Consider the following 14,933-nt stretch of genomic DNA (forward strand, 5'->3'; position numbering starts at 1 on the left):
CAGTAACTAGTAGTAAGACAGGCAGTATACTAGTCACGCTTGACTGGTCTGTCTGATGGTTGGGTCGCCTGACAAATGGAATGTCTGGCAATTGGGAGTGAAAGGAACCAGGTCACTTGTCAGCTATTCAAAGATATCTGATAATTTGACATCATTATTTTAAAGTTTTCAGTAACTTTTAAACTTGACGTTTCCAGTGAACCACAAAGGGCCAATACCTACTTCGTTTTAAGAAGGCAACCATTTTTGGTTTGGGTAACCTTGAATCAAATTTGCTTTTAATAATCCGTTGCACCGTGGTGCTGGCGTATTCTCTTTGGCTGAAATGAAAAATAAATGTTCTCAGGCGTCGGTCCATCTCTTTAAATTATGCGCGTTGGTATTTTTTTTATTGCAAATAAAAACATATTTTTCAGATTTACCGCGTCAACCTAAGGAACGCCTATTATCCATGTTTGACAACTGACATTGTATAAAGAGTTCATTGTCTGCCCAGTCGTGTTTAGGGGGTATGCTTGATGGGGAAAAAATAACTTACCTTCCTCTCCCATTCCATTTGTTTTTAATAAAATATTTTCAAAAGTCCTACCTTCCTCCTTCTGTTTGAGAAAAATATGTCCGAGAAACATTTTTTTTATATATGCAGCCTTAACCAGTATGAACTCCAGACACTATCGACGATTACAGGGGATTCCACCAACTACAACATCTTGAATATTCAACTAACGTTGTTAATCGATCCTTAAGCCGTGATATTGTCCCTGGGAATACCCACGAGTCTACGCCATTTGTAAAGGCTGTGCCACGTGTAAATAGGGAGAATGTACCCAAGAGAAACGTGTCCTATTTTTGAAGTCACCTGACCTGAACGCGATGCCGGCGTGACGTCAGCGGTCATGGTGTCGCCTATTTGGCCGTAACATCAGATGGCCAGCAGGATTAGCGTTGAGGCAGCAAGTCGTTAAGTCAATATATTGGGGAAAGAGAATCCTAAATTACAGCTTAGCCTATAATGCAAATCATAGATCAGGAAGAGGCAGAGAGAAAATGGTAATAACGACAGTAATACGGTTTTGATTTTCAAGACAACAAACTGTTTTTGCAAGTTTCCATCCTTGTGAATGTAACACAAAAACATTTTCAGAAGAATTGGAAAAAAATATTTTTTTGCTTTTTTTATGTTGAGAGTAGTGACATTTCTACATATATATTCTCCGCGACCGACTTTAGTACCTGAATCATGAAGAATATATACAACTCGAACGAAGTTCAAGAACACCGTGTTTTTTTATATGACTATAATTAATCTGTCAAGTCTGCAGCAAAATTTCAAAAATTGTAATTAATATTCGGTATTCGGTTCCAAGTCTGCAGCAAAGTTTCAGTAAAACTTGATAAAATTCGAATTAATATATTCCCAATTCATGTTAATATAAACTGCAGGGGAAAGGAGTGAGTGAGTGAGTTGGGGTTAACGCCGCTTTTAACAGTATTCCAGTTATATTGCGGCGTGTCAGCTTAATGTGGGAGGAAAGCCCGAAGTGATGCAGGTCTCAGACGTTTACCACTTCGGTGAAACCCACGAGCACGGGTATGGTGCTGACAAACCTAGCAACATAATTGGGGCGAACCGGGATTCGAACCCACAATCATAGGTTTCTGGCGTGCCCAAGGGACGCAACTCTGCACAGCGAATCGCGGCGCCTTAGACGACTGGGCCATGTGCCCCGCAGGGGAAAGGAAAATACTACAACCATGTTTGATGAAGGCTACCGGGGATTAATCTATACCTGTTCAAAGGCCCGCCGTTATTCGGCCGTTTTTCGGGCCCAAGTCCGCAGCAAACTTTCAGTCAAAAATCCTAAAAGTGTAATTGATATATTCCCAATTCATGTTAATATAAACTGCCGGGCAAAGAAGGTATACACATGTTTGATAGTGGGTAAAAATTAAACAATTCAATTTTTATTTTATTTAAATTGGTATCTTTACTGTTCCTACTTATGAATTTAATTTCTATTCTTCTTCATACCTGTATATCCAGGCAAGAATTGGCCTTCAGCAATCCATGGTTGTCAAAGTACAGGCGACTAACGGTATCGGGTGGTCAGGCTTGCTGATATGATTGATGTATGTCATCGCATCCCAATTGCGTGGATCAATGCTCATGATATCAATCACTGGTACATAGCAAGAAAATACAATGGAAACCGACATTGAAAACGACCAGAATCCGAATAGTTCGGCTGAGCCCTCGACGAAATATAAGACGCGACTGTCGATTGGCCCATTCCCGACCGCGAACCAATGAAAGGAAATCTTTCATTATGTCGTCACTGGAAAGGTTTTCCCGCGTTGTAATTAGTGACACCAATTCTGATTCAAGACATTCCGCATCAAAGAAATTTAAGTATCGAGGTGCAGTTAGGTATGACATGAAATTAAATTCAGCTTGAACGAAAAGTTATCCAAACTTTAGCTGCGATCGAGAGAGTAAACATCACTTTTCGTGCCCTGTTTGTGATCGCAGTTGCAATAACCATGAGGGATGTCCGATCACATATCAGTGGCAACGTACACACGGATTAGGACAAAGTCGAATCATCGTCACGGGCATTTCTTTAGCTTTCCACTCTTATCACTGTCTGGCCATTATTTTGATATGAGTGAGTGAGTGAGTTGGGTTTAACGCCGCTTTTAACATTTAACAGTATTACAGTTATATCACGGCGTGTGAGCTTAATGTGGGAGAAAAGACCGAAGTGATGCAGGTCTGAGACGTTTACCACTTCGGTGAACCCACGAGCACGGGTATGGTGCTGATAAACCGAGAAACATAATTGGGGCGAACCGGGATTCGAACCCACAATCAGAGGTTTCCGGCGTGTCCAGGGGACGCATCTCTGCACAGCGATATTTTGATATGAAGTACCTTGCACCATGAAGCATGTGGTCCATTTGTTATGTAAGCTTTGTTTATTATTCTTATGTTTCAGTATTTTCATTTACCCCTGTAGATGTCGAAAATAACATCTGCAGTACTGGAAAAAGTATCTGCAATATATACACCCTCTTTGGAACTACAGCTTTTGGCAGTATCTCTACATGTCTCTGTTAAGAATTGGTATAATAAACTTTCAACCAGAGGCCTCCAAAATACGGCTCAAAATGGTTAAAATCCTAGACCCTCTACATCATTTTATTTCGCAATTTCGTCAACACTGTTGCCCAAACTGAGCACTACAAAATATTGTTACAGTTGTCATTATTGATCAATATTGGCAGCGTTCATACAACCTTCTTCGTGGCTACATATTTTTTGGGCTTCAAAGTAATTGCACTTGCAAATATTTTAAATACTCAACGGAATTGCACCATTTAAACGTATTGTTAAGGGACTTGTTTGAGTCAGAGCTGTTGTCATTCGAGTAGAAGCAGCGTTATAACGGGGAACTGTTGATCGATCTGCTTAAAACGCTCCGCGCCTGTTGAACACCATCAGAATTGCCTCCCTTGTTGCCAATATCTCTACGGCACCAAGACTCGGCGTTCAGTCAGTATCTCCGCTTGGAGCGGGAAGGGGCGGACAGGGCATTGATCCGCGAGCTGTCACAGTCTCCACGCGACTCTCATCATGGCCAAGGTTAACAGTGGCAACACGGCCGAAAAGGCAAGACCCAACAAACTGTGCGAGGACTCCGATGAAGAAAAGTTAAATTTGAAGATAGATAGTCTTCAAACTAAGAAAACTACCCCGCCTTTCATATACATTCTGACGTTTTTCGCCGCTCTTGGAGGATTTCTGTTCGGATATGACACCGGCGTGATCTCGGGGGCTATGATTTTACTACGAAATGCTTTCAACCTTTCGTCCGTTTGGCAAGAGTTGATAGTAAGCGTGACCATAGGTGCTGCTGCAATATTTGCCCTCGTTGGGGGATTCCTCAACGACAGACTTGGGCGAAGACCTGTCATCATGATCGCAAGTCTCATCTTTACCCTTGGGTCTATTTGTATGGGAATCGCCAAGGATAAGTTTGCGCTTCTCTCTGGAAGGATTGTCGTCGGTGCCGGAATAGGTAGGTAATAAGTTGACTATAACATGTTTCGGGTGTTTAACATCAACACGCCTCAACGCAGAGCACAGTATTGTTGATATGAATGTATCCCCTGGTGTGTAAATGTTGTAATTAACTATTTTGTCTCCAAATAGTTGACAGTCGACCTTGATGGATATAAGCAGACGACATTTCTACTTTCGCTTCAGACACCCTACGACCGCGAGTTCCTAGGGTGACCATGAAGTTAGACCCAAGCGTATTATAGAGCTATTATACGTTTCCTTGTCAAGTTAATAACTCCACAGTGATCGTACACAATATCTTCCCGCTAATGAGTTGAGTTTATGAATGGACCTTCGCTTCATTGATCAGTGACAGGATTACGCCATAACGCACAAAAGCTAAGCTCCAATGATTTTTTCCTTTCCATTTTTGAGCTCTAATTGGTGGTCCACTTGAAGACCATTGAGTGAGAGGTATCAATTATTGGAAGTTTTCATTGCGTATCGATCCTCCATATCTGATATTGGTGGACGATCCATCCAGACAGATATTAACGGGGTCTTATTAAGACACGTGGAATTTGCACGCACTTCTGCTGACTTGTCTGCTAAGCTCTCTGCAGGGTGAGGCATATTGGAGAGTGAGGGTGGGTTGAGTGGAATATTAGTACTTTCTCAGATGATATGGAGACTCTGCAGACAACTGTCAAGGGACTGCATTTGATCTGTTTCAGCTTTATTACCCCCTGGCGTTGCCTCCAATGAATTCCACCACAAAGCCAAAAGCCATTATTTGGCTTGTTTGATGAACCACTTCAGATGACATGTACTGTTATTTTCATAGTCAGGTAATTAAAAAGAAATGTAGTTGGTCATGAAGAGAAATTTAATGGATGCAGGCAGTTGACTGTAATGTTGCTGCTGCAAAATTATGTTTTTATGTTGTCACATATTACTTCATGCTTGAAGCTTCAAAGATGAAATTGGGAACATTATTTCAATTCATTTTTTAGTACAATACAATTTCTATTTTTAATAAACGATTTTGAATGCCCTTTGAAACATTCCAGCACAGGCAGTTACATCATTTTCTAAGACAAGCAACAACTGAATTATTAAAGACTGTTCTGATGGGAAATTTGATGTAACTGAGCTTGTGGTTTTCTGAATTGCCCATTGGGAATGTCATACTTGTATTTGATCTGCGGACTGCCTATGTGGTCTAGTGGATGGAGCAGCTGCCTGGAGAGCAGAAAGTCGGTGGTTCAATCCCTGGCTGCATCATACCAAAAGATGTTAAAGGATGGTACATGTTGTTTCCCTGTCTGGCACTCAGCATTAATGTGATTAAACAAGGACTGGTCAGCTCTGAATGTGGCATGGTATCTCAGTGGGCTGGCTAGCACTGTAATACAGAGTGTCAGAGTCCAGAGACAAGTGAGAGTCTGACAATGGTCCTTGGTCTTTAATTATACGCAGGGCATTTTCTCTGGGTTTTAACGAAGTCGTAACCATCTATGAGCATCATATTGGTCTGTCATGTCAAAGACTCAGGTTCAATTCCCCACATGGGTACAATGTGGCATATACCACTCACTCAATCACTCACTAACCCCACGGTTAGATTTCTTTTGTATATTCATACTTTTTCATAAAGCTTTTGATTTTATCAAAAGAAATCTTTCATGGTATGTGATAGCTCAACAAGACATGAAAACAAAGTGCTGAATATAATTTGTGATATGTATTCCAAGACAACAGCTGCTGTTAAAATATCAAATGATAGCATTTCCAAATATTTTGATTGTTTAAGTGGGGCGGTCGGGTAGCCTATCGGTTTGAGTGTTCGCTCCTCACGCCGAAGACCCGAGTTCGATTCCAAACATGGGTACAATGTGTGAAGCCAAGCCGTGATATTGCTGGAATATTGCTAAAAGCGGCGTAAAACCATACTCACTCACTCACTGATTGTTTAAGTGGTGTTTGTCAAGGTTGTATTCTAAGTCTCCTTCTATTTAGTATGTTTATGAACCAACTTGAAGATGAATAACAGCAGCATGGCAGGAGCAGTATTATGGTATCCTCCCATCAGTCATACAGGCCATTTGTCATACAGCTTATAACAACATAGGATTTGCATGACTGGACCACTAATCCCCCGCCTTCTACCTATCAATATGGACTGTTCCACACAGATCATTAACTCATAACCATGTTTATGTTTAAGTTTGAATCATAGGGAACACCAGGATTATAATTACGAATGATCTTGTGCAAATTTATTTGCAGATTGTAAGAAAACAAATTGTAAAGCAGAAAAGTAATTAATAAATTAGTATGGTTTATTCAACATAATATTATAAATATGAACCATGTTTAACAAGAATTAATAACATAATTCAAACTTCAAAGCATCATAATGGCTTTCCGAGCTCTGACACATTCCTCACAAAATCACCAACAGTAATGCACTTCCCGGAGCAAGATTTAATCACACAACGCCAGTGTTGTGCTGTCTGTCTTGTTGCATTCTTGTTGAACAAGCATCCTTCAAAGAGAACATGCTGAATACCATGGGCTGACGTAACGTATTCTACAAGTCGGAAATAGTGATTTGTTTCTTTGAGAATTTCAATAAAGAGTTAGACTGATGTGTTGAAGCACTGATTTCAAAGGAAATGAGCATTCAAATTTGGATTTTTATTCTACTATAAAGTCAACTTTTGCAATTGACACACATTTGCTTCATGTACACCAAAGAGACCAAAAAAGATCATTACGAAGAATTTGAGAATTACAAATAATAAAAAATGTAGGTAGACGGGAGGGTGTTGCTAGAAACCTTACATTTTGTCCTTTTTGTAAAAATATTATAGAGGATGAGTTGCATTTTATGTTAGTATGGCCAATTTGTGATATTTGAAGACACACATATTCTACTACTAATCTACAAAATGAATATTTTTTCATAACTTTACTGCAAAGTTCTAACATTGAAGGGGCGGTCGGGTAGCCTAGTGGTTAAAGTGTTCGCTCGTCACGCCGACGACCCGGGTTCGATTCCCGACATGGGTACAATGTGTGAAGCCCATTTCTGGTGTCCCCCGCCGTGATATTGCTGGAATATTGCTAAAAGCGGCGCAAAACCATACTCACTCACTCACTCTAACATTGAAACCTTGTCATTATGCACTGAATACATCAGAGATGCCCTTACTTTCATCATTGTTGTAATTCTAACTGTACTTAGCTGCACTGTTTACCTCTTGTTATTGCACCACCACTTTGTCCACAATAATGTATCAATACTGTACTCGGATCTGTGGCCTTCATACTGAAATAGACTTACCGTATTCGAAGTAATAAGCGTCCCGGGAGCTCTCAAAATTAGAAATAGGGGGCTCTTATTAGAATATATTTTGGTGAGAAAAAAACAGTTGAAAGATCGTAAATTTCGTGATTTATGCTGACAGCCTGAAATGATACAAAAGAAAAGTCTGTATATTTTCCAGAATTTAATTACCCATAATTAAGGGTGCATATAATATGAGTGTGTATTATGCACGCATAAATGTCTTGTGTTCACTGATCAGTCGGAAGGGGTGCTGATTGGGATTGCTCACTAACCAATATATTAGCAAATATAGCCATGGGTGCTTATTAGAGCAGGGCGAATATTACATCGAATACGGTATCCTAACTTATCCCTCTGACAATAGGACACAGCAGCGCAGTTACATTTGGCAGCTTCAGTGGAACTCCCTTGAATATAATTTCATTACATCTTGACATTTCAGGGACAGTATTGGTGAGATTAAATTGCTATTTTGGGCAGAAATGCTGTGAACATTGTAATTAGCTTTTAAACAAAGAAAGAGATATAGGTTTCATGAAATGATTAACAAGAATATATTATTTTGTTCTTGTGTCACCTTGGGTGAGATATTTAATGAATACTAAATTTGGGTGTTAATTAAAAGAAAGAACTAAAAAAAATATCACACATGTGACATGGGAGGTGTCATTGCTAATATTGAGACTTCATTTTCTCAAACTATTACTGTAAAAGATAGAGCCACAATGAACATAGACCCGTGTAGAATCCGGTGTAGAATTGGTCTTAAGCAAACCTTGCTTGTCCCACTGAAGATACGGGATAGAACAGATCTTCAGCAACCCTTCCTTGTCCCTCTGAAGATCCGGGGTAGAACAGATCTTCAGGAACCCTTGCTTGTCCCTCTGAAGATCTGGGGTAGAACAGATCTTCAGGAACCCTTGCTTGTCCCTCTGAAGATCTAGGGTAGAATAGGTCTTCAGCAACCCTTGCTTGTCCCTCTGAAGATCCAGGGTAGAACAGATCTTCAGCAACCCTTGCTTGTCCTTCTGATGATCCGGGGTAGAACAGATCTTCAGCAAGCCTTGCTTGTCCCTCTGAAGATCCGGGGTAGAACAGATCTTCAGCAACCCTTGCTTGTCCCTCTGAAGATCCATGGTAGAATAGGTCTTCAGGAGCCCTTGTTTGCCATAAAAGGCAACTATGCTGGAAGTAACAGGCGACTATGCTTGTCGTAAAGGCGACTAACAGGATCGGATGGTCAGAATCGGGATCGGGTTGTTGATGCATGTCATCATATCCCAATTGCGTGGATTGATGATCATGATATTAATCACTGGATTGTCAGGTCCAGACTCGATTACTTACAGACTGCCATCATGCAGCTGGAATATTGCTGAGTGCACCGTTGAACAACAATCGAACAAACAAACAGTAAAAATACACAGCATTAATTTGCACCACCAGCAGATCTGCTGAGTGGTCTGGAGACACTGAGAAAAGACATGTGTTCATGAATGGATTTCATATAGAGCTCTTATTTATGATTAGGCACATGTCATTGTGTGAAGATAAACTATGTCCTCTCTTGTAAGGTAATTGTCTTCACATTAGTTGGTCAGTGTTATTGATTACGGTCGGTCAATAGAGCATGCCAAAGTGCATGTCAAATTGACATTAGTGTTAAGAATGTATTTTCCTCTCCCCTATTAGAGAGAGATAATTCACTGTTAGCCGTGCTGGGATGGAGCCTTCTCCAATGTTGGGAGGTTTTCTTGCGATTAATCATCTCTAATCTGAAAGAAACGGGAGGTGATTGGAGACGGTTGGGGGAAACATCAATTCCTGACATTTGTTCTTATCATGATTCAATTCTAAATGATATATTTTGATTTGCATATAGAAATTGTGAAAATGCAGAAACCCCTTTAGTTGTGAGGGGCCCAGAGGTTTTGTAAGTTAATTGCTGATACCAAGTCAAGCATGTATGAATGAAATAAAACAGTTGTTGAAGGAATTGGAAAAATGGTATTGCAGTCAAAAATAGGATTTAATATAAACCAGAGGACAAAAATTGCATCCTGAGAACAGTTTTCTCAATTATGTCAACTTGAATGTTCAGCCCGTGTTCACGGTGACCTGGATGTGACATTTTGAATAGCTGATAAACAACATAAAGAAACTGGGATTGACAGAACCAACTGGAAAACAAACTGAATTCAGTTAATTAGTTTTCCTTTTTAGGTCAGTTTTGTATGGGTGATGGTGGCACTGTATGAACACTTTCATTAAGAAGTAAACGAGTGGGAGTTGTTAATCGTACAATAAAACACTGCAGGGAGACTTAACCATGAGGGGCACAGAGATGATGTCATCATAGAAAAATGTTATATCATGAAAGTAACCATGCTTCGTTCTTCATTGTTCTTTGCGATTTATCACATAGCTATCTTATATTTGGTACTAACCACCTTCATGGTCAAGTGGACAGAGCATCTGCCCGGAGAGCAGAACATGTACATCCACAAACAAATGTTGATGTTCTTGGTAGACTTTAAAAACAGTTTCCAAAGGGAACAGTGTTGAACAACATGAACATCTCACCAAAATGCTGTTCAGTATACTGGGAACAGTGTTTAACAACATGAATATCTCACCAAAATGCTGTTCAATATACTGGGAACAGTGTTAACAACATGAACATCTCACCAAAATGCTGTTCAGTATACTGGGAACAGTGTTTAACAACATGAACATCTCACCAAAATGCTGTTCAATATACTGGGAACAGTGTTTAACAACATGAACATCTCACCAAAATGCTGTTCAGTATACTGGGAACAGTGTTTAACAACATGAATATCTCACCAAAATGCTGTTCAATATACTGGGAACAGTGTTTAACAACATGAACATCTCACCAAAATGCTGTTCAATATACTGGGAACAGTGTTTAACAACACGAACATCTCACCAAAATGCTGTTCAATATACTGGGAACAGTGTTAACAACATGAATATCTCACCAAAATGCTGTTCAATATACTGGGAACAGTGTTTAACAACATGAATATCTCACCAAAATGCTGTTCAATATACTGGGAACAGTGTTTAACAACATGAACATCTCACCAAAATGCTGTTCAATATACTGGGAACAGTGTTTAACAACATGAACATCTCACCAAAATGCTGTTCAATATACTGGGAACAGTGTTTAACAACATGAACATCTCACCAAAATGCTGTTCAATATACTGGGAACAGTGTTTAACAACACGAACATCTCACCAAAATGCTGTTCAATATACTGGGAACAGTGTTAACAACATGAATATCTCACCAAAATGCTGTTCAATATACTGGGAACAGTGTTTAACAACATGAATATCTCACCAAAATGCTGTTCAATATACTGGGAACAGTGTTTAACAACATGAACATCTCACCAAAATGCTGTTCAATATACTGGGAACAGTGTTTAACAACACGAACATCTCACCAAAATGCTGTTCAATATACTGGGAACAGTGTTTAACAACATGAACATCTCACCAAAATGCTGTTCACTATACTGGGAACATTGTTTAACAACATGAACATTTCACCAAAATGCTGTTCAATATACTGGGAACAGTGTTTAACAACATGAATATCTCACCAAAATGCTGTTCAATATACTGGGAACAGTGTTTAACAACATGAACATCTCACCAAAATGCTGTTCAATATACTGGGAACAGTGTTTAACAACATGAACATCTCACCAAAATGCTGTTCAATATACTGGGAACAGTGTTTAACAACATGAACATCTCACCAAAATGCTGTTCAATATACTGGGAACAGTGTTTAACAACCTGAATATCTCACCAAAATGCTGTTCAATATACTGGGAACAGTGTTTAAGAACATGAACATCTCACCAAAATGCTGTTCAATATACTGGGAACAGTGTTTAAGAACATGAATATCTCACCAAAATGCTGTTCAATATACTGGGAACAGTGTTTAACAACACGAACATCTCACCAAAATGCTGTTCAATATACTGGGAACAGTGTTAACAACATGAATATCTCACCAAAATGCTGTTCAATATACTGGGAACAGTGTTTAACAACATGAATATCTCACCAAAATGCTGTTCAATATACTGGGAACAGTGTTTAACAACATGAACATCTCACCAAAATGCTGTTCAATATACTGGGAACAGTGTTTAACAACATGAACATCTCACCAAAATGCTGTTCAATATACTGGGAACAGTGTTTAACAACATGAACATCTCACCAAAATGCTGTTCAATATACTGGGAACAGTGTTTAACAACACGAACATCTCACCAAAATGCTGTTCAATATACTGGGAACAGTGTTAACAACATGAATATCTCACCAAAATGCTGTTCAATATACTGGGAACAGTGTTTAACAACATGAATATCTCACCAAAATGCTGTTCAATATACTGGGAACAGTGTTTAACAACATGAACATCTCACCAAAATGCTGTTCAATATACTGGGAACAGTGTTTAACAACACGAACATCTCACCAAAATGCTGTTCAATATACTGGGAACAGTGTTTAACAACATGAACATCTCACCAAAATGCTGTTCACTATACTGGGAACATTGTTTAACAACATGAACATTTCACCAAAATGCTGTTCAATATACTGGGAACAGTGTTTAACAACATGAACATCTCACCAAAATGCATACTTTCCCAGTGAGAAATTTTTAACAAGGTGATTTGCTCAGCTGTACATTCCTGGTTCTTGTTCTAACGTAGAAATTTAACTGTGCCAATTACAGCCGGGGCATCGGCTAGCCGTCACAAATCCTGCTTGTAATTCTGGGGAGAGATTTTCCAATGACATATTGGAAAAGTACCTCTTCAGTTCAATAAATGCATTCCACTTGACTTATAAATAACATATTCTTTCTTCTAGTTATGGATAATCCATACAGGAACTCTCTGTTGTCTTCAGTAAACATCTTGAAGGAATATTTGACAAATTACATGATGTTTAATGAGTTCAACTACCTTCTGTGAAATGGATAGGAAGTACCAGTATCTATGTCAGGGAAAAATTCTAATGGATATTGGTGATGAATATAAATTGACAAATACTTTCCATAATCATAAGAAATCTCTACTGAAAGCAAAGTCCATTGTACGATTCCAACTATATCATAGCATATGTTTATGAATCAGTGCCAAATAGATACACATATTCACCTGCCTGTGGGATATGCATAAACACATGCAACAGCAAGTCAATTGTTCATCTGAAAAAGCCAGGAACATATGGTACAAATCAAAACAGGGATTTTCTTCATTTTTATCACTAATGTGTCAAATTTGGAAATGTCCTACTCGTGTCTGGAAGAAAACGTTTTGAAAGCTTTACTGAGGCCTTTAATGTTGTACATGTAACACTGGCTGATCATACATCTTTTGAGCAAGAGTTGTATGACGCTCTTTGAAATCTTTCATAGAAAGAGCATGCTTGATTGTACCTCAAAAGTTGTGAAGCATGGACAGGAAAGTTGAATTTTGAAATGTTGAAGTCATGGAGAGATGTTTTTGTGGAACAGAAAGAGCTATGTTATTCACAGGTAATTGCATAAACTGGAATGAGATATCAGAATCTGCTGAGAAGCATGTGTGGAAGTTGATGCCATTTATAAGATTCCTTGTCATGTGAAGACATTCACCACAATAAGAATCATCATAAATAGATGAAAGACGTAAGTGACTGGTTGTTGAGTATCAGAGGAATGACCAGTGATTTTTTTTATCATAGTATGTTAAGAATGTTTAGACATTTTTCATATGTACATGTACAGCACAGAGATCACAAATCAGGTGAAGTTGGAGCGTTGGTTGAAGAGAGTCCTTGGATGGGTGCCATGTTTGGCAGTTTGGGTCCTGAGTAGCGTTGGTTAAGGAGAGTCCTTAGATGAGTGCCATGTTTGGCAGTTTGGGTTCTGAGTAGCGTTGGTTAAGGAGAGTCCTTGGATTGGTGCCATGTTTGGCAGTTTGGCTCTTGAGTTTCTCTGGCTTCAGTCCTGCCCCACACTGGAACATATGCAGCAGATGTGGTGTCTTCTTGGGCAGGTGACTTTGTTCGAAATATGGTTCTGTTCACGCAGTTTGGGTCCTGAGTTTTTAGAGGTTCGGTCCTGGCCCACACTGAAGCATATGTAGCACATGTGCTGTCTTCTTGGGCAGGTGACTTTGTTCAAAATATGGCTCTGTTCACTCAGCAGTGAATGTGTACACAGAAGAATGAGATGGCAATGTGGCTGTGGAAATTACCTGTTTTTTACTGATAAAATTAGGCTTGGACCTTTAATTCATGTGTCTGTTGCCAGTCTACTGGGACTGGCAGTTGTAAAAGCCAGCGGGAACACTGTATAAACCTTCTAGCACCTCACAGGCAGCTTGAATTGTATACTACCCAGGGAGCTGAGAATGAAAATAAGTTGCACACTGATCAGTTGACCAGGGTATAATATGCTTTGAGTATGATGTTAAGCATGGAAAAATCGCCATTCAAATGGACTGTCATCATCATCCTTATCATTATTATTAAAGACCGCCTCCGTGGTCTAGTGGATAAGAGCATCCGCCCAGAGAGCAGAAGGTCCGGGGTTTGATGCCTGGTTTTTCCTGACCTTGGGTATTGATACCCTGGCACTCAGAAACAACAAGATATATCATATGTCCACAATAGAGAAATAGTGGTTTTATGTTTTTGGATTTGGAACTCCCCGATGATATTCATTAAAAATCAGATATGCTGGTTTGAATGTTTTCCCTACTCATACTGAGAATTTAGAATCATCTACTTTGATTGGTTGATTAATAAGTTCACTTGACTCTACTTCCTATGGAGGCGTCCTCATGGTGATACTCACGCAGAGAGGTATGGTATGGAGTAACAGATCTGACTTCAATGAGATTGCTACACACCCCACCCACACACCATCAGCTAGGCCAACTACCGTATTCAACGTTTAAGCGCCCCGCTCTAATAAGCACCCACAGCGATATTTGCCAATATATTGGCACGTGAACAATCCCAATTAGCACCCCTTCCGATTGATCAATGTAAACAGGACTTTTTCATTCGCGTATAATACGCACTCCTGTGTTATATGCACCATTAATTATGGGCAATATATTCTGGAAAAATATATCTGCCGTATATAAACATTTCAGGCTGTCAGCATAAACCACAAAATTTATCTTTCAACTCTGTTTTTTTCACCCAAATATTATTTTAATAAGAGCCCCCCATTTCTAATTTTGAGAGTGCCCTGGGCGCTTATTACGTCGAATACGGTAACTTGGGTCCTGATTATTGACTTAAAGAATAAGTGCCACTTAGTTTACAATATGTTGGGTATTTCTTGTATTTTCACCTGAAATATTGAACCAGAGTTTTATGTTTTGTATACTTCATATGAAATTCTTTGTAAGTTAAGAACCTCAAATGGGCTGTAGATTGACAATCA

At 39.3% G+C, this 14,933-nt stretch overlaps 1 protein-coding gene across 1 annotated transcript in view; it reads left to right on the forward strand.

Annotated features, from left to right (window-relative positions):
• Window positions 1–3,567: 3,567 nt before the first annotated feature.
• LOC139445113 (proton myo-inositol cotransporter-like) overlaps window positions 3,568–14,933 on the forward strand; it is a 105,589-nt gene continuing 94,223 nt past the window's right edge. The window contains exon 1 of the mRNA XM_071226207.1: window positions 3,568–4,079. Coding sequence (XP_071082308.1) covers window positions 3,635–4,079 — 445 coding nt within the window. The 5' untranslated portion in view covers window positions 3,568–3,634. The remainder of the gene's footprint in view (window positions 4,080–14,933) is intronic.

The sequence above is a fragment of the Haliotis cracherodii genome, unplaced genomic scaffold (genome assembly GCF_022045235.1).
Source record: "Haliotis cracherodii isolate W230 unplaced genomic scaffold, xgHalCrac1.p SCAF_6, whole genome shotgun sequence".
Classification (NCBI taxonomy): domain Eukaryota; kingdom Metazoa; phylum Mollusca; class Gastropoda; order Lepetellida; family Haliotidae; genus Haliotis; species Haliotis cracherodii.